The sequence below is a fragment of the Aricia agestis genome, chromosome 9 (genome assembly GCF_905147365.1).
Source record: "Aricia agestis chromosome 9, ilAriAges1.1, whole genome shotgun sequence".
Lineage (NCBI taxonomy): Eukaryota > Metazoa > Arthropoda > Insecta > Lepidoptera > Lycaenidae > Aricia > Aricia agestis.
This window is the reverse complement of record NC_056414.1, coordinates 4,983,414-5,011,390: the sequence shown is the minus strand read 5'-3', so window position 1 is coordinate 5,011,390 and position 27,977 is coordinate 4,983,414. Positions and strand designations below refer to the sequence as shown.

At 39.2% G+C, this 27,977-nt stretch overlaps 1 protein-coding gene across 2 annotated transcripts; it reads left to right on the top strand.

Moving 5' to 3' along the window:
- The first annotated feature begins 373 nt into the window (after positions 1-373).
- On the top strand, positions 374-27,885 carry LOC121730382 (uncharacterized phosphotransferase YvkC-like). 2 transcript variants are annotated; one of them, XM_042119400.1, is made up of 23 exons: positions 374-701; positions 6,716-6,967; positions 7,336-7,504; positions 7,844-7,954; positions 9,219-9,458; positions 9,826-9,953; positions 10,798-10,956; positions 11,520-11,698; positions 11,765-11,913; positions 12,522-12,658; positions 15,754-15,895; positions 16,475-16,622; positions 17,534-17,800; positions 18,189-18,320; positions 20,223-20,372; positions 21,589-21,753; positions 22,654-22,870; positions 23,033-23,274; positions 23,502-23,653; positions 24,024-24,251; positions 25,735-25,921; positions 26,247-26,364; positions 27,306-27,885. In XM_042119400.1, the coding sequence occupies exons 1-23, from the start codon at positions 578-580 to the stop codon at positions 27,548-27,550; spliced, it is 4,041 nt and encodes a 1,346-aa protein (XP_041975334.1). In that variant the 5' UTR covers positions 374-577; the 3' UTR covers positions 27,551-27,885. The 2 variants fall into 2 exon arrangements, with proteins under 2 accessions (XP_041975334.1, XP_041975335.1); XM_042119401.1 differs by lacking the exons at positions 374-701; positions 6,716-6,967; positions 7,336-7,504; positions 7,844-7,954 and having other exon boundaries at positions 9,356-9,458; positions 9,837-9,953; positions 27,306-27,881.
- Positions 27,886-27,977: the final 92 nt, after the last annotated feature.

Sequence of the window (27,977 nt, the reverse complement as noted above, 5' to 3'; positions counted from 1 at the left end):
AACGAACGAGTGGTTTGCAAAATTTTCGCAAATAGAATCCATTACGGTGAATATACATAGTGGCAAAGGCTTTGTGATAGAAACTACCCTGTTGAAAAGTAAAACTAAATGAGAAACAAAAATAATATATAAAGTGTAATATTATAGTACTTATAGTGTAGTTATGTATAATAGTATAGTGTAGTTTTTAGAATTTCCTCATTGCACGTTTAATTCTTAATAATCTATATTATTTTTTTTTATTTTATATTAGTTAAGTAGTTATATTAGTAGCATTGTAGCAGCCCATACAGATCTTTGCACGATAATATTAAGATCAAAACAATTTGAAAGTGAATATAGTTGATAACAAGTCATACTATGATAAGTCAATAAACGCGTTGAAAGAAAATAATGACCCGAATTGAACTTTGATAAGGAAACTTACGAAAAATTATTAAATATGTAGTATAGTACCAGGTGTGATTTGTTGTAATCACACTATCGGGTAATACGAGATAAACTACGCGAAAAGATAATTGGACTAATCAAAAATACATTAAATAGTCATTTGATATCACCCCTCGCTTCTGTTTGGATGTGTTTTGTGATGGATGTGTTCGATGTGTTGCTCCAAGCGGGCTGCTTCACCGCGGTTGTGGTTACTTACTTGATTATCGTGAGGAAACAAAAAGTGAACGCTAAGAACTACAGGCAACCGGGTGAGTTCCAAAGATTACTATTGGTTTATCTTAGACTAGCTGTTGCCCGCGACTTCGTCCGCGTAGACTTCAGTTTATAGCGCGCGATGTCAACAAAATTGGTGTCAAAAGCTTTTATAAAAAAACCCTGGTACCCCTTAAATCAATACAGCTGTGCAGTGTGCACACAATAAGTATTTCATTTTTTTATATTAAACTTTATATTTTATGCCAAATTTTAAAGCTTATTTAGCCCTCCAATTACACAACTTTACCCATAAACTATTTATCATTGATAGATTTAAGGTTACGTCACTGCACAGATAAAGTACTGAGTTATTTAATACCGTAGAATAGATATAACAATCGAAAAAAATCGAAACTTAAATGTACGATGATACCACGTCTTATAGAAAGACTTTTGAGCAAGCGTCAGAAGACGCACGGCGCCATCTATTATGAATTGTTGGAACTAACTTAATTTGAACAAATTTACGCATTTTCACCCCTTTACAACCCTTTTTTCCAGTAAAAAAGTAGCCTATGTCCTTTCTCAGGCTTTAGACTATCTGTATACAAAATTTTATTACAATCGGTTCGGTAGTTTTGGCGTTTGGCGTGAAAGCGAGACTGACAGACAGACAGACAGACAGAGCTACTTTTGGCGTTTGGCGTGAAAGCGAGACTGACAGACAGACAGACAGAGATACTTTCGCATTTATAATATTAGTATAGATTATGTGCACACTGCACAGCTGTTTTTGGGTATTTTGATTAATTAAGGGCCGCGCTACACCGGAATGGCAGCGGCGAGGCGAGCACTTTCAGCGCTGCCATTCCGGTGTAGCGCGGCCCTAAGAGGGGTACCACTTACCAGGGTTTTAAAAAGTTTTTAAATTTGACACAAATTTTGTTGACACCGCGCGCTATAATCTAAAGTCCACGCGGACGAAGTCGCGGGCAACAGCTAGTTATGAATAAAAACAATATTATATAGTAAAGTAGGTATGATTAGTTCTGTTACAATAATAAAGTAAAAAATAAAACGCCATCTGTTTTCATATATTAGAATTAAAATGTTGATTGCATTGATATATTTTCTGGATGGAATATAGGCCAACACGGTACACTCGAACTCCTTTATTTTAGAGCGCCCTCTGTTGTCAACTTGTCACATATATTAGAAATGCAGTAGGAGTTCTATAAGATAAGATAGATTGATTATTATTATACCAAGTGATTATATTATTAAACATAATATTCTAACGTATTAAAAACTATAAACAAAAACATACTAACTAATAAGTATGATTAGTTCTATGTTACAATAAAGTAAAAAATAAAACGCCATCTGTTGAATCGTATTAGAACTAAAATGTTCATTGCATCGATATATTTCTGGATTTTTTATAATCCATACTAATATTATAAATGCGAAAGTATCTCTGTCTGTCTGTCTGTCTGTCTTGCTTTCACGCCAAAACTACTGAACCGATTGCAATGAAATTTTGTATACAGTTATTCTAGAGTCTGAGAAAGGACATAGGCTACATTTTGATGTGGGAAAATATCTTATTTCCATGAAAATATCGATGAAAATGAATTCGCATTGCGCGTGGCCAGCGCTCATCCCGGGGGTCCTGGGTTCGAGTCCCGCAGGCGGAACAAAAAGTTTTCAATGTTCCTGGGTCTTGGATGTGTATTAAAATAAAATTTCAAAAATCTTAAACATATTTTATGTACTAGCTGTTGCCCGCGACTTCGTCCGCGTGGACTTCAGTTTATAGCGCGCGATGTCAACAAAATTGGTGTCAAAAGCTTTTATAAAAAAACCCTGGTACCCCTTAAATCAATAGAGCTGTGCAGTGTGCACACAATAAGTATTTCATTTTTTTATATTAAACTTTATATTTTATGCCACATTTTAAAGCTTATTTAGCCCTCCAATTACACAACTTTACCCATAAACTATTTATCATTGATAGATTTAAGGTTACGTCACTGCACAGATAAAGTACTGAGTTATTTAATACCGTAGAATAGATATAACAATCGAAAAAAATCGAAACTTAAATGTAAGATGATACCACGTCTTATAGGAAGACTTTTGAGCAAGCGTCAGCGCGATGTAGAAGACGCACGGCGCCATCTATTATGAATTGTTGGAACTAACTTAATTTGAACAAATTTACGCATTTTCACCCCCTTACAACCCTTTTTTCCAGTAAAAAAGTAGCCTATGTCCTTTCTCAGGCTTTAGACTATCTGTATACAAAATTTCATTACAATCGGTTCGGTAGTTTTGGCGTTTGGCGTGAAAGCGAGACTGACAGACAGACAGACAGACAGACAGAGATACTTTCGCATTTATAATATTAGTATAGATTATGTGCACACTGCACAGCTGTTTTTGGGTATTTTGATTAATTAAGGGCCGCGCTACACCGGAATGGCAGCGGCGAGGCGAGCACTTTCAGCGCTGCCATTCCGGTGTAGCGCGGCCCTAAGAGGGGTACCACTTACCAGGGTTTTAAAAAGTTTTTAAATTTGACACAAATTTTGTTGACACCGCGCACTATAAACTAAAGTCCACGCGGACGAAGTCGCGGGCAACAGCTAGTATTATACATAAATTAATACATTTTAGATTTTTGAAATTTTATTTTAATACACATCCAAGACCCAGGAACATTGAAAACTTTTTGTTCCGCCTGCGGGACTCGAACCCAGGACCCCCGGGATGAGCGCTGCCACGCGCAATGCGAATTAATTTTCATCGATATTTTCATGGAAATAAGATATTTTCCCACATCAAAATGTAGCCTATGTCCTTTCTCAGACTCTAGAATAACTGTGTACAAAATTTCATTGCAATCGGTTCAGTAGTTTTGGCGTGAAAGCGAGACAGACAGACAGACAGACAGAGATACTTTCGCATTTATAATATTAGTATGGAAGTATGGATTAACAGATCGGTATGTTATCGATATACAATGATATATTATTATATCGATATGTTATTTGTATGTTAAAACAGGTTTTCAATGTATTATAAAATCACTAGATGTCCCGCGCGGCTTCGCCCGCGTAAATTAGAAATTTTACAGAATCCGTAGGTACATTTTCCCATAAAAAATATATCCCCCGTTTTTCCCACATTTTCCTGAGTTTCTTCTGTCGTATTAGTCTTAGAGTAATAATATAATATAACCTTCTCGATAAATGATGAGTCTTACTCGATAAATGATCTATCTAACACTGAGATAAGTTTTTAAATCGGACCTGTAGTTTCTGAGATTGACGCGTTCAAGCAAACATACTCTTCAGGTTTATAATATTAGGTAGATATAGATTTTTTTTAATTATCGCTTGACAAACTCGAGTCTCGATCTAAAAGACTATGAAATGGTATAATATGGTAGTGATGATGATGATGATGATGATGAAGAATGTAATTTGCATAGTAGCATATGCTTTCTGTTCTTAAAACAACGCCGAAACTCCCAAACTTGTATCTATAAAGAATCAGGAATTCTCTCAGCACCTTCCGAACCACGGTATACCAGTAGTGCTAGCACGGTGACCAGCGGAAATGCGAAAGTATGGACAAACTGTGGAAATAAACCTAAGGTGCCGTTCCGATCTTTTTTCGTTCCGAAAAATTCTATTAAAATTCCACTTTATGACAGACTATAGTCACAAACTGTGGAGATAAACTTAAGGTGCCGTTCCGATCTTTTTTAGTTCCGAATAATTCAATTAAAAAGCCACTTTATGACAGACTATAGTTCTAAAAATTCAAATAATATCCTACATTATGACATATACTATAGTGTGTCATAAAGTGGCATTTTAATTGAATTATTCGGAACTAAAAAAGATCGGAACGGCACCTTAGGTTTATTTCCACAGTTTGTGCATACTTTCGCATTTCCGCTGGTCGCCGTGCTACCGCTACAGGTACATCTCGGTGCAAAATCTTACTTGTTGGTAGCATATGCTTAGAATACTTCTCACGAAACCGAAGTCACCATATGTTTCCCTATAAGTTTTGAGGAGTTCCCTCGATTACTTATGGATCCTTCATCAGATCACCACTTTTCTGAATATAATACCAAATTGGGATGATACCCTATATACCAAAAGAAAAATTTTGAAAATCGGTTAACAAACGGCGGAGTAATCGTTGAATATAAGAAAACGAACATAACACCTCCCCCATTTTGAAAGTCGGTTAAAATTGTAGCCTATGTGTTATTTATTTAATATTTTAATCAGCACATGAATTGAATAACAAAATTTTTTTCAAATTAATCGTAGCACCATCTGTCAGGACAAACTAAAATTGAAATAGAATAATATTGAATGCGATGATAGCGCCGTCCGCCGGATCTAATGTAAAACATTCCAAAATCAACAACTCCTTATAAATAAGAAATTAATTGAAAAAACATTTTCCAGTAGACCAAACTGTAAATCTAAACCATTCTCGAATCTCCACGAACACACACAAAAAATTTCATCAAAATTGGTCCAGTCGTTTAGGAGGAGTTCAGTCACATACACACGCACACAAGAAATATATATATTAAGATATGTTGATCTTGATATTGCGCTGGACCTTGAGTCATTAAATATGATTGGCCGAGAGGCAACTACGTAATAAAGCTAATATTACGGTCTGTTCATTTATGGACAAGCTATAGTTGTGAGTTGTGGTTAATCACCGGAATTGTATTATAATATAACGTATGTGTGTCTATATTTCTTGTATATCTATGTTTCTTGGTGTTAATATTATGAAGAAGGATATAAAATAAATCTTTCTCTTGGACTATCATAAAAATATGTAATAACTAAAAGTAGACGTTTAGGCAAGTCATATTTATTTTTACTACTAATAATATAATTAATTAATGAAGATTGAAGATAGGTAGACCTTAGTCTGTCCTAGGTATAGAAGTGTTTTATAAGGTACAATATTGTTGTTAGTTCATTCTGATAGGACTCAATCTATTTAAATTCTATTTATAAATAAATTACTTATTGGATTTTTGATGATAAAAATGTAATCACGGTAATCAATTACTAATGAGTGAGCGAAGGGGCAAAAGTTGTTTCGATAAAATGCCACGGTAGGTGTAGGTATTTTTATTTTCTACTAAAGTAAAAGTATAGAGCTGCATATGAAGTGCAGTTGTCCGTACTCCTTTATGTTGCAATCAATAATTTAGTATGCCATACAAAAATATCTGGTTGCACTACCTTCATTTCTGAATAAACGAGAGCCTCCACAAAAATGTATAATATACTCTAGGGTATGGGTCACCAAATGGCGGACCGCGGTCCGCATCCGGACCGCCGACTCATTGTGTGCGGACCAAGCATGTTCGCAGATGAACTTCGTTAAAAATAAATTTAGGTCTCGACTTACTGATCTCTAGGATCGAGGCTAGGATCCAATAGCTTGCACAAATTTCACTCCAAACAAGCAATGAAAAACTGACACTTTTCTCATTGTAATTTCCGTAATAACATTGTTTATTTTTTTATGTTTGGACGGTGAAGGTCATTTTACTTCTTATAATGGACCCCGAGCGAAACTAATTGGTGACCCCTGCTCTAAGTTTTACTATGGACATAAAATGAAATTCACCACATTAATAATTATTGTAAATAACGCCAATGCCCAATACTCTTGGACAATTCTATATATTGTCTCAAGCAGCAAATTTTAACGCTCATCTCAAGCTGTAAGCCTGACGTTGGAGCCTGAGTACCTTATCAGGCACATTATCAATCGATTGACAGGCAATTTAGTTCAAGTAGTTCGTATCAGAGTCAAGAGACAAACAGTAATAAGTCTACGACTATTTTGTTGCTGCATGAACCATTAGGTACAGTTATTAGAAGTGTACATGCGTCGAAGTGTTATGATTTTTATCCGTCTTCCCCAAAAAGGAGACTTTCATTTTCTTCACAAATATTGTTATTGTCCATTGAGTTATAAGTACATGTTATTGACATGGTTTTAGGATGGAACTACTTGTTGAAAGTACTATTAGCGAAGTACGCAGTAAAGCGATGGCGGTCGAAACTTCCCACGATGGAATTGAAGGACACTCCATCAACGGAGCTTATGGAAGGTTGGGACGATATTACCATCAAGGCTTCAGCACCGAATGGTGATACAATCGTCCTGGGCATCCGCAAACAGTGCAATAAGAGGAATATTGCTGAAGTCACAGTGTTTGTGAAGCTCTCTGATGCTATTTACCAACTGCCCCGTAAGTATTTTTGTTCAGTTTCAAAACAATTAATATAAATTAGTTTGTTGACTATTGTTTCTTTTCTCTTTTACTCGCGCAAAGATATGGCTATAGCCTATAGATAGAAAATGTTCGTAACTTCGTACACGAGTATAGACTATAGATACTATCAAGAAGCCATTGGTCAATTTCTACACGCTTCGCGACCGGACTCTAGCAATAAAGGCTGGCGGTTTGAAAAGTAGACAAGGACAAAACATATTTTATGACAATAACCTTTTTAGAAAGTAACCAAACATCTTTTGTGGCAATAGTCTATTATTAGTAAAGATTTGAATTGTTTTCAATAATTATTAAGTATTTACTCAATCATTTTCTACCTCCAGAGCATCCAGAAACAGCAGTGTGTATGTGGAACGAGGTGGAGGGCTGCTGGGCCGCCGGCGGACTGAAGATACAGGTGCTAGAACCGAATAACAGGCTGAGGATTCTGTACAACGGCCTCCTTACACGAGTTGACGACAACACTACACAACATGTCACGTTTAATCTCATGTGAGTAGAGTTTAATAGTTGAAGAAGAGCGTTTTTTTTTTGTTTTAAGCTTTGCTCTACCAAATCTAGTGTTCTAGTTAGAGTTATGATAATATATTTTGACGTGTTAGCCATTGTTATCAGTTTCGTATTGTAAGTCTATTTCTGTTGTTCATATTATGAACGATTCTAAGCACCACTTAAGTTTAGGACCTACTGGCAGGTAGGTAGGTAGTACCTACCTACGGTATTTCCTTAACTACTGATTACCTAGGTACTTATTATTTCATAATTGTATACAGCATTAAAATTAACAAAATACTCCTTTAGAGGAGATTAGTCTGACTTTGTTATTTCCAGTTGGACATCAGCAACGAGTGTGATCCGCCACCCTCACGATTGGAGCGAGAACCTCGCCTCGCAGACCCTGGCGTTGGAGCCGTGGAGGGACACGTTTTGGCCACAAATGCTGTAAGTGAAAGTCCACAAAATGATTTGAGAATAATCTATTCTAATACAGATTTTCTGATGGATATTATAAATCTCAAAGACTTGTGGATAACTCTGCACCGCCCTCTGCTCGAACGGTTGTAAAAATCAGATGTGACGTGATGTAATGACGAATTTCGCAAATAAAAATTCGTGATATTCGACTCGATTACAATACGTTAGAGTTTAGACTTTAGACCTGAAGTATGATAATTATATCTTAGTATATTCTAATACTATGCTATAATATATTATAGTATAGTATTGGTATAGCTTAATGTATGATATTTACTTTATGCTTATTTCCCAATGTGTCCAACGTTGTTCCGAATATTGTGGCGTAACTTCTTAATAATTATTGTACCACCCAAGTAGAATAAGCTAAGTAATAATTTTAAGTGAGATTAATCATTAATAAAGATGCATCGGAGGAGACAAGTCGTTTTTATTTAATAACTCTACAAGTCCAAACTCTTCATGGCGACCCTGCGACCAAAGTCTGACTGGAAAATGTGACGCTACCAACTATCAAGATCCTGAAGCCGCCTGCATCTTCGTGACCCTGCCGTCTTCGTGACCCTGCCGTCTTCGTGACCCTGCCGTCTTCGTGACCCTGCCGTCTTCGTGACCCTGCCGTCTTCGTGACCCTGCCGTCTTCGTGACCCTGCCGTCTTCGTGACCCTGCCGTCTTCGTGACCCTGCCGTCTTCGTGACCCTGCCGTCTTCGTGACCCTGCCGTCTTCGTGACCCTGCCGTCTTCGTGACCCTGCCGTCTTCGTGACCCTGCCGTCTTCGTGAACCTACCATCTTCGTGACCCTGTCATCTTCGTGCATCGGAGGAGACAAGTCGTTTTTATTTAATAACTCTACAAGTCCAAACTCTTCAGACCAACACCATGGTCATGTCATTCAGGGGCCGCCCAATGCCCATAAATTCAAAAGAAATTCTCACTTTGTTTCCTCTCACCTTTAATCCTTAGATAGATAGATAGATAGATAGCATCCCTACATTACATAATGCCGTATATAATGTAGGGATGCCCATCATTAAACCAGAGAAACTTGGCTATATAGCCTTCATTAGCTGGGTACTCAGCAGTGTTGCATGTATAACTCGGATACTGTATCAACTGGCAAGTTGGTTGTGTAAGACAGTAAGTGCAAGTGCCACTTGTACGATTAATACCGTATCTGATAATACATTACATGCTACACGGCTATTTACGTAACAACGACCTATTTCCAGGAGCAAATGTGACGAAGGCGGCGGCAGTTGGATGCAGTTCGGTGTCGTCCAGGGTAGAGTGAACTCGTACAACGGCGACGGTACACCAGACCGCAGCGAGTACATCCGCGTGCGAGGGATCAGAGAGAGGGCCTGGTCCCAGCACAGGACTCTCAGACGGTCCATCAACATCGTGGTAGCGGCCCGAGATGGCACCGCTGTGCACATACGCGCGAGCTCCTATAAGAATGACTTTACACAGTACGTTACTAGTCATTTAGACAGTGTTTCCATTTTAAATTAGGTTTCAGACACGGCAGTATCTGTGACTAGGTAACGTGCAAGAACCACTCGTCAAGTAAATAAAATAAAACAAGTTTCGAATCAGCGATACCAGTTGGCAGCACTGCACCCTTGCTTAGTTGCTACTTAGTTGAAAATAATATTATGTGATGTAGAGTATTTACCTGATTCGATTTTGATAAATGAGATGTCAACAAATTCGTATGAGTGACACAATTTCATTATTTATCAATTTATTTCACACAAGTAAAACCATTATTAATTTATCTATTTATGTCTTCTTATATTGCATAATATCAAGTGATTGAACGTTTTTATCTTACAGGTGTATTTCAGGATCAGTGAGACTTCCCAATTTCATGGTGAAGCCACTAGAAGCCTGTGAATTGGATATGTCTGACTTCTGTGAGACTCCAAACGAGATACCAAAGAACTACACTATAAATGTTGATGGTAAGATAGTATGCTTTAGCATAGTAGGAATTAAAAAAAGATACCGTATAATAGGAATTAAAATAAGACTCATTTTATGCCCAGTAATTCGGACTTTTTACTACGTACTATTTTTGAGGTGATTGGATAATATTTTTACGCTAGCCAATCAAAAGCGCTAGTGAATATATTATCAACTTCAATCACACCAGAAACAAACCAATCAATCTACAAAGTTGAATTGATAAACTTTTGTGAAAAAAATACACTTGAAAAATACAAATATATTACGTACTAGCAACCCGCCCCGGCGTCGCACGGGTATTAAATATATAGCCACTGAAAAATGATTAAAATCGATAGACTTTCCTATATATAGATAAACCTAGATAGACGAAGAGAATCCTTCACATGGTCTACTTCTTATCTGTGCCAAATAACATAAAAATTGCTCCAGTAGTTCGGGAGATAAGCCCTTTCAAATAATTTCCACCGTTTTTTCCCCACGTTCTCCTATTAGTCTTATCGTGATAAAATATAGCCTTTAGCCTTCCTCAATAAATGGGCTATCTACAACTGAAATAATTTTTCTAATCGGACCAGCAGTTCCTGAGATTAGCGCGTTCAAGTTAGCCCTTTCAAATAATTTTCCCCGTTTTTTCCACATTTTCCTCTATTTCTTCGCTCCTATTAGTCTTAGCGTGATAAAATATAGCCTATAGCCTTCCTCGATAAATGGGCTATCTAACACTTAAAGATTCATCAAAATCTGTTGCGTAGTTTTAAAGATTAAAAAGAACAAAGGGACATGAGGGAAAAAAGCGACTTTGTTTTATAATAAGTATAGATTTATTACTTTTTTCAGCATACAAAAGAAGCTTCAAAATCGTGATGAAGATACACAAAGATGGCGGTCGAGTGTACCACGGCGCGCCGCATCACTTCGAGGACGTGTTCCGTACCGTGTCAGTTAGCATCAATGGGGAGATTGGCACGGGAGTTCTGTATCTAGGGTATCAGAAAGGTATGTGGATTGAGATAGTCAATGTGGGATATTGCGGGGGCTACATGCCTTCCTTTTCATATGTATAGAAATAATGAAAGGATAATAATAATACATTGACAAAGATAAGCTTTGATGAAAGGCTGCAAGTAAATGTAGTTATTTCATCCAAAGTCATTTGTTTACTTGTGAAGTAAACACGTATAGTCCGTCAAGAAGGTGAAGAAATTAAAAAGTGACTTTTTTCTTAGATTGATTTGAAAGGGATGACACTACGATGTTGCCACTTTTTAATTTCTTCACTTTCTTGACAGACTCTATAAACAACGATGCTTACAAAGTAGAAATCACGCACAATCTATAATATAAAACACTAGAAATCAAATGCACGCACGTTCGCACACACGTGCGCATACACGCACGCACTCACGTACGCATACACACATGCACTCACGTACGCATACACGCACGCACTCACTTACGAAAGTAGGTATCTTTATGAATTTGCACTAGAAAAGCCGCGACTAATATATCGAATAATTGTCAATGTCAACCAAAATTTCTTAGTAATTTCCTTCTTCCAGCAAAATGCGAGCCGGCAGTAACCATCGCGCCCGAACCAATACTGCGTTGGCTGAGCGCGGCCGAAGCGGGGGCTGTGGGGTACTGCGTCTCGCTGGGTGACCGCGCCGCCGCCTGCACGGACTACGTGGGGGGAAAGGGCGCCTCGCTGGCATTGCTCGCTTCGTTACAGGAGGAGGAGGTTGGGCATTCAGTTGTAATTATACCATTGTTTTGTAAGTAAACTATAGAAGTAAAATATTTTCAGGGTTACAAAGTACCGCCAGGATTCTGTCTGACGGTCCGCGCTTTGGAGAAACAATTAGAATTAAACCCGAGGATTAAAGAAGCTATAGCGGCGATTGAAGCAGCTAACGTGGATTATGAAGAGTCCAATTTTAAGGACAAGTGCCAAAAGTGAGTATTTAACATATTGCATCAAAAGATTTTGGCTAGTAAAATTACTTTTTGTATGTACTATCAGAGAAGTTGATTCCTAGGCAGATGGAGGACCTACGTAGTTTGGTCGCGTTACGTCAAATGAAACCCAGCCGACAGATCACAAATACTTACTACTTACTAATATTATAAATGCGAATGTGTGTCTGTCTGTCTGTCTGTTACCTCTTCACGCTCGAACCGCTGAACCGATTTTGCTGAAATTTGGCATGGAGATACTTTGAGTCCCGAAAAGAACATAGGATGGTTTTTATCTCGGAAACATTTACGGTTCCCGCTCGATAAACGAATTTTGCCGCAACGGAGTTGCGGGTGTCGTCTAGTTATAAATAAATTGAATTGACATGATCCGACCAAATCATGTTAGTCTGTCAAGTGCTTAGGAATTAATTTCCTCGATGGTACATACATCATTTCTTGAATTCCATGAGAACGAAGATAGTCAAAATTGTTAGCAAATTAGATGATTCACGACAAATATATTCGATTATTTTTGCTCATTCTGTTACATTTTATTATGTAGTGATAAATTAAAACTTTATTTAATCTTTATTTAAATATTTTAGTGCTGTAGATTTGATCGTCTCGACGGAAATAGCGTCTGACGTGAAAGCGGATATTCTGTCTCATCTCGCTGAGTTGCGGAGACAGGCGGCAGAACAGGGCTTCGGACCGGAACTGCGGTTCGCTGTGAGATCTTCAGGTATAAAATACTTCGTATATCGTGATAGGATTAATAATTTAACTGCACGAATAAGGGATTAAAAAACTTATAAATTATCTTTTTAGCTTACAAAAATACCGATTGAAAAGCCCAAAAAACGTTGTTCAAAACTTACGTATTTAATGTTAAATCCACGTGTTTGAGACAATCTTTGACCATTCTTATGGTTTATTATTTAGCGGAACCACAAAACTCAACAATATCTGGCATACAATGTTCACTAAAAATCTTTATTAACACTTTTATTATATGAAATATGCAGACCGATTATATATGAAAGATATGAAATTTACATGGGTAAGCCATGCTTTGGCACGAGTGGGCCGGCTCGACCGGAGAAATACCACGTTCTCACAGAAAACCGGCGTGAAACAGCGCTTGCGCTGTGTTTCGCCGAGTGAGTGAGTTTACCGGAGGCCCAATCCCCTAGCCTATTCCCTTCCCTGCCCTCCCCTATTCCCTTCCCTCCCCTATTACCCTTTTCCCTCTTAAAAGGCCGGCAACGCACTTGCAGCCATGAAGCTAATATAGAGAGGCGGTGTCGTAATCGAATTTCCTTAAGAAACGACGCGTGACAATTTGCGGGGTGAGGGGGTGTCAAGCTCCGCCCACTTTTCAATATTTCATCTATCGGCTAAAAGCAAAACTACTAGCTTAGGTCGATGTTGATGTTACTACGTAGTTCAGCTATCTTACACTAGATGTCAAAATTCTTGAATATTCTTGAATATTATGGAATGTACTCAGAACTTAAAAAAATGTATATTATTAATTATAATAAGTTCAATTAATAAAATAAGGGTTAGTATTTTGACCGATTTTTAATGTAAAATAAGGGGACAAACGAGTAAACGGGTCACCTGATGGAAAGCAACTTCCGTCGCCCATGGACACTCGCAACATCAGAAGAGCTACAGGTACATTGCCGGCCTTTTAAGAGGTAATAGGGTAGGGGGGAGGCGGCCTATGGGCTATGAATCAGTTTCTTCGATGGTAAACTGTGCATGAGTAGATGATAATCCACGCGCGATCAGAATGGGATCGCAATTACAGTTTTGTTTGCTAAAAAAGTAGCGTTAGCAAAATTTTCTGATAACATTAATTTATAGGTAAGTAATCACCAATTCTGTACATTAAGACTGGGTTGCACCAACTAACTTTAACTGTAACTTTAACTACAATGCAAAATGTCAAATCTTTGGTTAAAGTTAAAAATGGACGCCATTAAGACGCCATATTTAACCATAACCATAGAGCTCGACAAGGTTTTAACCCCTATTCTGCGGTACGCCACGCGAATCTGCGAAACCCGTCGTTTGCGAAGAGTTCGCGTCGACCAAGGGTTCGCGCGGCGTATCTCAGAAATTTATAAAAATATCCCAATCCTTTTAAATGCGCGTGGCGAAAAAAGGAACTAACGCTGTCATCATACAAAAAACGCCATTTTTGACAGTACTCCTTTACCAGCAGCGCCCCCGCCCACGTTCATTTATAACCTTGTTGGACCAGCTGTCATCTGTCAATTTCTCCGGTCAAAGTTAAGGTTAAAGTTAAAGTTAAATTTGCCTTAACTATAACCATAACTTTAACTTTAACTACGCCTTTGGTGCAACCCAACCTTAAGGTATTACCTTATTTTTGGTCAACCCCGTGGCAGCTTCAACTCTTTCAGTTAAGTACTTAATTTTTTTATTTTTGAGCGAATCCAAAATTTTCATGAAAAAGATTTGTGGTAATACTTTATCAATGAATGTGGTTCAGCTATTATTTTATTAATCCTTCAAGCCCCATAAGAGCACCCTGAAAACTGTGATCGAAGTATTAATCAATTACTATAATAATATCACGTATTACCTATTATTACCACAAAAAAATTAAAACAAAAACTTAAAAGAAATTTCCGCAAATAAAAACGTTTTTGTTTGTCGACCCTACGGCTGGCAAAATATCAGCCGCGCGCGTCAACAATCAACATTAGCAAACAAACTGTCATTGCGATACTTAATAAAAACACAACCTCCTCGGTTTTTGGAAGTCGGTTAATAATTTAATTCTAAATACGGCCCTGGATATTTGTTACGTTCAAAATAGTTATCCAAGATGACGACAGATGGCGCTTTATAAGTAATATGATAATAAAAGCTATATAAGTATGGTTTTAGCTATTAAATGTGTTAAAACAGTTTTAAACACAACCGTTAAACACAAAGTGTATAACGGTTTTTAGTATTCAAGTATGATTATTGCAATAAACTTATGCAAAATTATAAGCATTTACGTCTGTATTATCTTTCAAAGGTCTGGCCACCTAGTGTCAAGTAGTATAGTTAACGCTGAAAGCTAAAATGTTCTAGAACTTTTATATTTAAATTACATTTAAAATTATTTGCAAATGAAATGTGATAGTATGTATATTATCAGAACGTCTGTCTGAGTATTTTCGACATTGTAAAACACAATACTTCATCCTTTCCTTGTTAAAAACGCAAAAAACACCAATTTATTGGGAGTCTCGTTACGTGTGCACCTGACAAACGCTGAAAGTGTACTGACTTAAGCCCCGCCCACAATGATGACGTCAGGACCTAGTTGAAAATCACAGTGCACAGTTGCTTAGGCCAGCTCCTCTCTATATTAGCTTCATGCTTGCAGCTCTTTTGTTGCTGCGAGTGTCCATGGCGACGGATGTTGCTTTCCATCAGGTGACCCGTTAGCTCGTTTGCCCCCTTATTTCATAAAAAGAGACAACTTCTTTGTTATGTCCTAGTAAGTAGGACATAACATTACACGCTTTCTATAAGGCTCTCTCCTATAAGTAGTATCTCAATTTGTTTTCTTTTTGAACTTTTAGACCCCTGAAGAACCGCCATACTGGTAAAAATTACCAGTATTTTGTGTCACCATCTCCCGGTCTATAACATGAAGTCTCTCTATGTCAAGTTTTTGCGACACTTCACATTTATAGTTCTGGCGCTTTGTGTTGTCACACCTATTTGTGCAGTCGCACCCTTAATTACATTACTACACGTTTTCTATCAACCCTTGCTCAACATGTGTATTATCCTTTTTTACAGCGGTGGGTGAAGACAGCGAGGCGCTATCGGCGGCAGGTCAGAACGACACAATACTAGGGTGTGTCAGTAACGGTGATGTACTGAGCGGGGCGGTGCGCTGCTGGGCCTCCATGTTCGCCTTCACCAGCGCGTGCTATAGACGGTACGTGCATATATAATAGCGCGCTGCTCTAGATGTAATATTGTTACGTGCTAGGGTTCGAAGGATTCGGAGAGAAAGACCTGCTGACTCTTTTGAAGACTTTGTTCACTAACACTAGGTCACACAAAGCACTAAGTCCAAACACCAAGCACTATCACTGTCCTAGGTCCTAACCAAGTCGTAGGCTCCACTAGAATCACTTTTTGATCACTTGTTTCTCACTTTGAAGTCGCCTTGATGATAGCTCGTATCGAACTGAATTCTGGCCCGTCTACCTGCGGCTATTTATATGGGCGAGACGAATTCCAGAAAGTTCAAACAAGTAAACAAGTGTGGAATGTTTCTACAAAGTTCGAGCATGTTCTCGAACACCTAACGCCATCTAGTATCAAGTAGGGGATTCATGTTGTCTGTGTTCACTCGATAAGTTTCGCTGGTTTGACGCTAGATGGCACTATATGTCGTAGGTCCGTAACACTATGATACAAGTCAGAATGACACAATTCTAGTTGTTCTGGCGTATCAGCAAGCTGTAACGTGTAACGTGTTCTTTTGTGGTAATAAGCTTGTAATTTACAGTCAAAACGGCGCGGCCTGTCTGTGCGGCGGCGGCGTAGTCGTACAGGTGATGTGTGCGGGGCGCGCGGCCGGCGTGATGTTCACGTGGCACCCCGAGCGCGGTCACCCCGGGCGGGTGCTCGTTACAGCTAACTACGGCTTGGGAGAGGTGAGATAGATGATTCTAGATCTGTATACAATGTGTCCCGACACCGGTGTCCGATCCTTTAATGTCATGATCTATGGCATATGTTATCGACAAATTGGCTCTCAATTTTTTTTCTCTCTCACGGTTGTAAAATGGCAGCCACTTTAGTTTTTCTCGGGCTCTCACACTAATCTGACCAGCCCCCCTAGACAAGTGGCAAAACGCTAACGCTAACGCTACCAATGTATGAATTTGACATTAGTATTCGCTAGCGAAGCGACGACTTATGTCAAAAAAAAATTGTCTAGGGGGGCAGCAGAAAAAATGTTTGAAAGCCAATTTGTCATTAAAATATGCCATAAATCATGAGTTGAAATTTTTTTTTCTCCATCTTTTGAAAAAAAATATTTGTCTGACTTCATACTTATCTGACCTATACTTCACAGGAAAATCATTATAACTTCTGAACTATCTGACTTAGAGCATTGAAGTAAATAATTTATTTAAGATGAAAACCTTCTCTATCTTTTTAAAACAAAAAAGAACCAGTTTAATGCGCTAGATTTTTCACAAAAAGCAATTAATTAAAAAATACACAATTTTTTTTTCTTAAACTTTTTTTTTCTATGTTTAATTCCACGAAATTTATAACATATTGCCTGTGTAAGCATAGTCCACAAGTTTAGCTATCAAATTAGACCTTTTTTATCTTCATGGGATATTTACATGAGAAGTACTGGTCAGAAGTACTGGCAGGTTAAGAGCCAATTTGTCGATAAAATATGCCATAGATCATGACATTAAAGGATCGGACACCGGTGTCGGGACACATTGTATATTGACATGGTTCGATATTTTGACCGTATAGACAGTCAAAAAGTGTATACCTGAGACAATTTACTCAGTTTTCTAGTCTCATTGAATTTTTACAGAGTGTAGTATCGGGCGCAGTGGAACCGGACACATACATAGTGCGTCGTGGACTTAACGATGATCTGGAAGTAGCGTCCATACAGCTCGGCTCTAAAGCCCAAAGGGTGGTCACATCTGGCAACACCGTGGAGTTTGAGGACGTACCCGCAGCGGAGAGAACTAAGCCGTGTCTGTCCGTCACTGAGGTGCTGAAGCTGGCGAGACTCGGAGTGAGACAGGAGATGTTCTGGGGCGCCGGCCGGGATATCGAGTGGGCTATTACTGATGTGAGTATAACGTTTAAAAGTTAAGGTTTTTACTTTTAATATTTTTTTGTTAAATTCCAGAATTATTGTTTTTAAACTTGTTGTCGAAATGTGTCAAATTCGTGTTAGCTAAATGCTAATCTCGTCAATAACGAAAACGAGAAGTATAAAGAAACTGCTTTACTGATTTTAATAGCACAAACCCCAAACATAACGTAGATTATGAATAAGACAGTCTGCTTTCTCGCAGTTGCGTGGCGTCAAAATTTAGAATTCCCGGTGTGATTCTCTTGAGGTCGTTTCAATTTCTGACACCATAAAATAAGTAAAAAATAAGTTTTGAATTCCCACTGTTAACCAGCATCTTTTTTGTATTTTGTATTTGTAGTTTTGTAATTATTATCAACAGACCACCATCTACCTGCTGCAAGCGCGGCCCATCACGTCGCTGGAGCGGTGGACGGAGGAGGAGCTGCTGCACGAGGCCGACTGCCCCATCATGTCTGATGACGAGCTGCTGACCTTCGCTAATACTGGGGAGGTAGGTCTACTGTTATCCCACTGTTAACCATCATGAACAGACCATCATCTACCTGCTGCAAGCGCGGCCCATCACGTCGCTGGAGCGGTGGACGGAGGAGGAGCTGCTGCACGAGGCCGACTGCCCCATCATGTCTGATGACGAGCTGCTGACCTTCGCTCATACTGGGGAGGTAGGTCTGCAGCCGTTACGATAGTAGAGCAATGCAAAGAAGAATCTTGTCACTTCGCTTTTTAATACTCTCTTGATATGTAAGTTATAAATTGTATGATATTAAGTGCCTGTTTCACCACTTTCTGACAAAGTGCCTAATAGGCTATTCACAACTTTTTTGACATATTCTCCATACTTGATCCGTCAAGTTAATTGTTGGATAGCCTTATCAGGAAGTGGTGAAACTGGCCCTAAGTCAAAGCAATAAAACATCGAGATATTAAGTCTTTTAAATCTGGTCTTTATGAATAAAATCCTTTGCTTTTTTACGCCATTGGTTGGAAAGCTTAGATTGGCTTGAATTTGATTTCAGTTATACTGCGAGCTTTTGTTGCTATACAAGTTTGGTAAGGAAACTACTCGGCTATCCTGCATCCGGTTTATCTGAGTAAACATTTTCTTGTCAGACCCTTTTTTTTGCATGGGGAAATGCTTTGCGCATCTCCAGCGGATTGGGGATATCGGCCGGAGTGTGTGGGACTCCCTCTAGTATTTAGTATTTACCCACTAAAACCCCATGGTGCTCCACTCGCCGCTAAGGCATTGTTCCGGGCACGATCAAGATCTCTTCTCCCTCCTCTTCTTATCAGACTCAAGCTTCGAATGTTGTAAATAATTTGTAATGGGCCTCATCGCAGACACGTCAACTGTCCGTCTCGGTGGCGTGAACCTCGACGTGAGAGCTTTAATAATTGAAGTCTATTGGCACATATTCGCGTAAAAAATCGGCCAAGTGCGAGATGGACTCGCGCACGAAGGGTTCCGCACCATTATAGAGAAATAATAGTAAAAAATTAGATTTTTGTATGGGAACCCCCCTTAATTATTAACTTTATTTAAATTTTATTATTAATTATTAAAGTATAAATACAATAGGGATGATGACAAGGTCAAAGATTAGCGAATTTTGTTAATAAAATAAAGAAACCACGGTAAAAAATAAGTGTTCCCAAAATTTCAGCTCGATAGCATTTGTATTTTTTTTGTTATGCGCCTTCAAAGTTGGATAATTAAGTCGATTTTTTTTTTCAATTATATTTCTTAATATTTGTATACCATTCGATAACTTATGCAATTAAAAGCAACTTTTGTTATAAAACCACTTTCATAAAATATTTAATATACCTATCGAACAAAGTTCTCTCCCGATGCATACAAACTACGAAAGAGTGACGTCAGTCTTTCGTAGCACTTTGTATGGAGCGTTTCGGGCAGGTCTATTTTATGAGATGTTTGAATTGTCATATCTTGGTGAATTTTTAAGCTATCAGAGTCATTCTTTCAGCGATGTTTCTATTTTTTAAGGGTCGTTCAATTACCAATAAGAAAAAAAAATAGTCATCAAGCCTATTAATGCCATGATGACAAATGCAAGTGCCAACTGCCGATCTGTTGTCATCATTGATACCGAGCAAAAAATGTTTGAAAAATCACGTTTGTTGTATGGGAGCCCCCCTTAAATAATTAATTTATTTTGTTTTTAGTATTTGTTGTTATAGCGGCAACAGAAATACATGATCTGTGAATTTCAACTCTCTAGCTATTACCGTTCTTGAGTTACAGCCTGAAGACATACAGACAGACACCCTAAAAAGCAGTGAACCTTTGACAGACAGAACAGACAGCGAATAGGTCACCTTATCTAACCTTTACCGCTGGAGAAATGAAATGTAATTTTCTATTTTCCAGGTCCTGCCCAAGCCGCTATCTCCTCTCGGCTACGACCTGGTCATGATGCCTATGGAGGTCGGCATGGGTAAGATGGTGCGGAAGAACGGTGACGGTTACGACCCCACTATCATGTTCACACACAACCGTTGTACCCTCGCGCTATATAGTGTGAGTAAACAGATTTCCATTGAAAGTTACCATACAAGGTAATTTCTATAGGTATAAAGTAATAAAGCAAGCAAGAATCCGTTCGTGAAGTGATGCCAGATTAAGTTATCATTTTGACGTTGTCAAAGCTTACTAAATAACCCTCATAGACCATAAAGTTAATATACCTAGCGGAATAGAGAAACAAAGGCCTGAGCAAGAGAGATGTCACTATCAGTAACACTGCGTGGTAAAAAGAGACGTGTCATACGGCACGTGCCGCACGTTGACAATGGGGATTGTCCATTTTTTTTTAATTTTGCTCATTACAAAACCATTTCGAGGAATAAGGCCAGTGATCGTTTTTCTGTATATAAACGAAAAAAATACCCATTAGTTACTTATATTTTTGAACAAATATGTTTAACCTTTGTTTGACCTTCAATGGCGTTAAATTAGCAATAAATTCGACCAACATTACGTTTCGAACTTTTGGTAAGCTTCTCGTATCAGCTTTCACATAATGAGAACTTGCATTTGACGAACCAGCCATTATAAATAAGATTGAAAGGAAAAAACATACTGCAGAGGTCAATTATTGGCCGCCGATGATGACGTCAGAGCGAAACTTTAAAAATTTATTGAGAAAAAACTAGCCAATGAATTTTAAAATTATTTAATTTATATTCTTAAAATACCCTATTTTAACGAAAAAAAAAATAAAAAGTACATGTGATTTTTTTTGGACAGTGCCCATTTAATCTCATAGAAGTCATGTTTAATCATGCTTGTGTAAGTGTATACGTACACATATTTTTCATACAGATGAAAACCAATTTCGGTTTCGTTTGACAGCTCGAGATTGTTGCTCTATTCCGCTAGGTATATTAACTTTATGTCATAGACATATTTTGTAAACATATGTTTGTGTTTAACGTAAAATATGTTTAGGATCATCCTGGGATGCTGTTTTAATTTATATAACTTAGTTGAGTTCGTGCTTACTAAGCGCTGCTTAGATTGCACCTGTGCAGAAACGGCACCAATAATACGTGCTGTCAAATTTTACTTTACTCGGGAGGCTTTTTCTTAAGTGTGGTCAAACCATGGCTTGAGTGCTACACATTCTTGATATCAAATTAAAATTACTAAAAATAATTTAAGATGCTGAGAGTGTATCAGCCAAAATGTATTGAGTATGATAGCAGCTTACTTATAGCGGGTTTAATGATTGCAGACGGTATACCGCAAAGTCCCCAAGAAGCTGGACATCAACATCCGCATGCTGGAGATGGCGATCCACGGGCACGAGGTCGCCGACGACGACATCATCGCGACCGCGCTGCACCGACGACAGCCGCGGTTCTATGACAGAATCGTAGCGCTGTCCGACATGGTGAAGGTTAGTTAAGGCCCTGTTTTCCCAGAAACGAACGATTTTCAAGATTTGAAAGTGACAAAAGACATAAAAATATAGTAATTCAAATTCTGAAAAAATATATGTGTTAGTTAAGGATCTAACACAGTGGAATTTATATTCCATTACACAATATCATGAACTTCACTCGATAGAAAAAATCGCAAAGTTACCTCTTCTTTTAACGAAATTGCCTTACTATGTCCAAATTATTTGGAATTTTCAGATTATTTTTGTACTGAATTAAAAACAAAGAATAGATACATTCTTTGTCTTTAATGCAGTACAAGAATTATCTGATTAAATCTTGAAAATCGTCCGTTTCTGGGAATACAGGGCCTTTAAAGCGATACTGAGATAGCGCGATGTAAGTAGTGTATAGCGCGTACTCTCGGAAGCGCTTAGAACTAATATTTTTATAATATAGAGATAGAGGGAAATATAGTGCCAAAGAGCTGGAGTCCACGACCCTGCACAGCCAACAGCGAGGTTTTACGACAGAAGCAATCAAATCAAAGTTATTTAAGCGTGAAACTGATTTACCTCACGAGTCACCACGACGTATAGCGTATGGCGACATCTCTGAGCAGCGCACGGAACTAATGTTGCACTGTTGCTAATTCACATCTGATGAAACTGAAGTTTTCAACTTTTTCTTAAAAGGGACTTTATCGATATTATTCTTGCTGTCTGATGTCTCCATTTTTGTTTAGTGCTATTGTGATAGATTGGCAAAAGATACGATAAATAGACGAAATAATTAACATTTTGTGACAGATAATGTGCGGGCAACAATTCTTTTGTATATACATCCACATATTTGATGTTTCTAATGCTAGTAAATCCGTAACAGGTCATTGTAACATTATATCACATTCTTTACAGATAATCTTACTATCAAAGCGGGCAATGAACAACACTATCCGCGACGTCAACACCATGAGCATCGACACATCCAGCGACGACCCGTTAACTCTGTTAGACGCCATCGCCGCTACCGACAAACAGATCACCAAGTTCTTCCACAACCACGGTCTTACCACCACCGGGAGCACCTTCACGCAGTTCCTGGCTATGAGCATTCTCTTGGAGGGGAGATCAGGTAAATTTCCTCTTTTTGTATCCTCACTAGATGTTGCACGAAAATTTTGCTATGAGTAACATGATGTCTTTGTTTTGGCACCAAAAGAATCTTGATACTGTTTTATTTAATTTAATTATTAAAGAAACAAAAAATCACAAACGTAATAACTTTTTGTTGCAGACTTCACTCCGGTAGAGTGTAACGAAGTCAGCATGTTGCTGAGTTCAGGTGATGTCTTATCAGCGGAAGTACCGAACATTCTAGCGAGGATTGCGAGAAAGATCGATGGGTTTGGACGACTTGAGGAGTTCAGGAAACAGGACCCCAAGAACGCAATGGAATGGCTGAAATATAACCTGCCGCCTGTATACGACGATGTCAATCTGTTCTTAGACGACCACGGCCATAGAGCTATAATGGAGGTAAGTCTAACTCTTTCGCTCTATTAATAATAATTTCTGCCTTTTACACTTAACATACGCCGCCCACAACTATGCGATGGCAGTAACGTGTAACCGTAATTTCTTGATCCACCAATAACGGCTAAAAAGCGGTTTTTGCATGGGCGCACCCGCCACGTTCACTCCTCGGTCCGTTTTTGGCGAGTGATCTTATAGTTGTGCGCAACCTAAGTACTTCTATTTTGCAGTTCGATCCGCTAACGAAACCCTGGGCACTGGTGCCGGAGGACTTCATGCGGGTGTTGATGCACGTGCAGACCACGCAGCAGGAGCCCAAACCCGCCCGCACCAGCGACGACGTCATCAACTCGCTCAAGACGCCGCAGAAGTCCAGTACGCGGTAAGATTATAAATTCCGACATAAAATTGGACTCCAAGTTCAAATGGTAGAGAAAATTCGAAGGGATCGAAATATTTATTAACTATACTTGTGATAGGTTCAGCTAAATAAGAACTGCACAGCTTGGACAGGATAGAAATTATATTAAACTTTAAACAAATAGAAAATTATGTAGGAAGCCAAAATAATAAATCATAAGAGACAATGTGAGATAGCAATAATAGACAAGTAAAACCTGCAGCCATTCTCAATTTAAATTAACTATAAAAAGTAAGTATTCATGTCGCGTTCGTCACAATACTCGTACACTTCCAGCTCCCTCTCTACTTGATAATATTTAATTTGATTATAATGTAAGTTCTTTTTTCAGCAAAGTCCTCCGTTGGATCGTGCCTCTCTGCCACAGAGCAGTTCGTCACAGAGAGTCTACTAAGGCTCACCTCATACTTGCAGTACACAAAGTGAGGCTAGCTGCTCTCAATCTGGGCAGAGTGCTGGTGAAGCGCTGGTACATACCGCACCCGGACTTGGTGTTCTTCTTCAGGGTACATGAACTGAGGAAATATATAAAGAATAGAGATCCGGCGCTGTTGAAGATGTGAGTTTTTTTTAACACGTGAGAGGTGATGTTCGATTGTGCTAAGCTTTGCTGTAGTTGAAACATTTAAGGTTTAGCATTATGCCGCATAATACGCTCTAGTGCAGCAACTCAAAAACAGGGATTATTTGCTCTTTTAACGCCCAAAGAGTTTTTTTTATTAGAGTTATACATGGGGCACACTAAAAGTTTTGCACTTCTAGCTAATCGGAACTATTTGAGTTTTGAATGTTATATTTTTTTAAACGTTGCAACCTTCCTAGCAATATAAAAAAAGTTGGCGGGAAATCATTTGTCAATTGTTTTTTATCACGCATCAAAGTTCTACGTACGCAACGAAATTGGAATTAGGTCGAAAAGATTTTAGAGCGATGATTTTTTATGATTTTAAAAGTTATCTCTCTCCGCAAGACTGTGCTGCTCGTCTTCAAAATGCTTTTGGGAGGGAAGTACCTTATTTGAGCACCGTGAGGAGATGGTATATTGAATTTGAGAGAGGTCGAGTTTCTTTACATGACGAATTTCGTGAAGGGCGGTCTTCAACTGCCGTCAACGAAATTAATGTGGCTACTGTTAAGCGGCTAATTGAAGAAAACCCGTAGATTACCTATGAGACAATTTGAGGACTATTTGGGATTGGTAAGAGCCAAATTAAAAAAAAAATTACACGAAGAATTGTGAGTTCGGAGACTTTGTTGTAGTTGGACCCCTCATAAACTGACAGCGGAGCAGAAGCGGGCTCACGTGGAATGGTGCTCACAGATGCTAATGAAGCACGCACACGGATATTCTATGCTGTTTATGACAATTTCACAGGAGACGAAACGTGGATTTGTTGTTTTGAACCCGAAAAAGAACAGCAATCTTGTGCGTGGGAGTTCGAAAATGAGAACAAGCCAACAAAAGTGAGGCAGGCGAGAAACGTTGGTAAGAAAATGATCGCGTTTTTTTTCTGAACTACGGATCCCATTTGTACAATTCCACTTGGAGATCAAAAGAGTGTTAATGCTGAGTAGTATTCTACCATTTGTTTACCCAGGACATTAAAAAAGGTTCGCGAAAGACGACCAAAAAGCCGCATTCTCCTACACCATGACAACGCCTCTTCACACACGGCCAACAAAACAAAGTCATTTTTAGGTTCCGAAAAATCACAACTCGTCACCCATCCTGCACATAGCCCCGACCTAGCACCCTGTGATTTCTGTATTTTTCCCAAAATTAAAGATTTAATGAGAGGTTTTACTTTTACCAACTCCGAAGAGGCAGTGATAGCGTTCAATCAGCACGTAGAAAACATGCCATCAGATCTGTGGTCCTCCTGTTTTAAAAAATGGTTCGATCGCATAAATGTAAAGGAGAGTATTTTGAAAAGCAATAAACATAATATTTTGGTTATAACGCGTCGTTTTTTTAAGTTACGCAAAACTTTCAGTGTGACCTACGTATTATAATAATTATATCTGGATAACAATAATTCCAGAGCCGTCCAACGCCAGCAGTACTTCCCCAAGTGGGAGAGGCTGAGGTTCGCTGAGATAAACCGGGGGTGGGTGGAGCCGGCGCCGGTTGCGGTGACGGTGTCCGGCGCGGGCGTGCGGCTCGCCGGGACCACCGCTTGCAGCGGGGAGGTGGTGGCCAGAGCGTGTGTTGTTAAGGACTTGAGTGAGGTATGGTTTATCCTTTAGTGTCCATTCTTTCCATATTATTGTAATGTGCAAGTTCTGAACTAAAACCCAGTTTACTAGCCAGTGCATTGACGTTTGTGACTTAGTTTTGACGTAAATGTGATTTGACTTTGTTTTGGATGTCTTTATTCTAAAAATTTTTACTTATTCGACACACTTTTCTTCCCAGTTTATTCGTAGTTCCCAGTGCAATATGGCGTTGGATACGTAACATTATGAGCACTGGTAGTGCAGCACTGGTTTATATTTTTGAACTTACGCTAAGTACTGCATAATAATTAATAATGTCATCACAATGTCATGTCAGATCGGTCAGCTGCGTCAGGGTGACGTGCTGCTTACGCACTCGACGGATATCGGGTGGTCGCCGTACTTCCCCCTGCTCGCCGGCATCGTCACCGAGCTGGGTGGACTGATATCGCACGGTGAGGCATCATGATTATGTCATCACAATGTCATGTCAGATCCGTCAGCTGCGTCAGGGCGACGTGCTGCTGACGCACTCGACGGACATCGGGTGGTCGCCGTGTTCCCCCCTGCTCGCCTGCATCGTCACCGAGCTGTGTGGACTGATATCGCACGGTGAGGCATCATGATTATGTCATCACAATGTCATGTCAGATCGGTCAGCTGCGTCAGGGCGACGTGCTGCTGACGCACTCGACGGACATCGGGTGGTCGCCGTACTTCCCCCTGCTCGCCGGCATCGTCACCGAGCTGGTCGGACTGATATCGCATGGTGAGGCATCGTGATTATGTCATCACAATATCATGACAGATCGGTCAGCTGCGTCAGGGCGACGTGCTGCTGACGCACTCGACGGACATCGGGTGGTCGCCGTACTTCCCCCTGCTCGCCGGCATCGTCACCGAGCTGGGTGGACTGATATCGCACGGTGAGGCATCATGATTAAGTCATCACAATGTCATGTCAGATCGGTCTGCTGCGTCAGGGCGACGTGCTGCTGACGCACTCGACGGACATCGGGTGGTCGCCGTACTTCCCCCTGCTCGCCGGCATCGTCACCGAGCTGGGTGGACTGATAGTGAGATCATTGAGTATTATTGGTCATCCACATAATAATTTAACGTCACATCTTAAGGGGGGTCAAACTAAATGTAGATATTAGAAATAAGAGATAATGTCAATAAGAATTTTGCGACACTTTCCTGCCGGCTACCTACCATCTGCCACCAGATCCATAATCAAGGCGTTGTCCTCTAGAATCGCCGAAAAAGCTATTAAAAAGCATGTTGGCTAGAGGCTCTGGTGAAGCCATGTTACGACATGGTATTTAGTGTCATTATACGTGCCAAACATCGGCCATATATCGCCATAATCCGTCAATATCTGATAATTTTACAGGAGCGGTAATAGCGCGCGAGTACGGGCTGCCGTGTATAGTGGGAGCGCTCGGCGCCACTGACATGTTCCAAACTGGAGACATGATACGCCTCTCGGGGACTGACGGACTCATTGAAAAAGTCATCGTTGAAGAGGAAAAATTAAGCGGAGAGGAAAAAGTGAGCGAGGAGAAAAATGTGAGCGGAGAGGAAAAACTAAGCGGAAAGGAAAAAGCGAACGAAGAAAAGAGAGTAAGCGGAAAATAAGCAAGTATCATGACACGCCTGAATGTCATTGTTTTGTACCATCAGAGGAATTGATTCATAAGTGTCATAAGTTGTTCGGACAGACTAACATTGTTGTGACCTGTCTGATGGAATTGCTATAACCCGAACAAATTAGGCTTCTTACATACGAACGGCACTTGCTAACGGCAGATACAACTGCAGCCGTCGACAGTTGACGGCTGCTATGAATCTGTCTATGAATCAGTTTTAATTAATGACTTGACTACATAGTACATTAAATTATTAACTAAGCTAAATGAAACGATTGAGTAATAGGAAATAATTTTACTATATTTTTGTTTTATTATAATTGACTTGAAGATGTGTAAATATGAAAAATATTGTATTATAATATAGATATTTCAATAAACTAAAGTATTTTTATCATTTATTAAGACTGTTTCTA

Coding starts and splice junctions, on each gene's coding strand:
- LOC121730382 (XM_042119400.1), top strand. CDS start 578: ATGTGTTTTGTGATGGATGTGTTCGATGTGTTGCTCCAAGCGGGCTGC. Junction 12,659..15,753: donor GTTCGCTGTGAGATCTTCAG/GTATAAAATACT, acceptor CCTTTTTTACAG/CGGTGGGTGAAGACAGCGAG. Junction 23,275..23,501: donor GCCATAGAGCTATAATGGAG/GTAAGTCTAACT, acceptor TCTATTTTGCAG/TTCGATCCGCTAACGAAACC.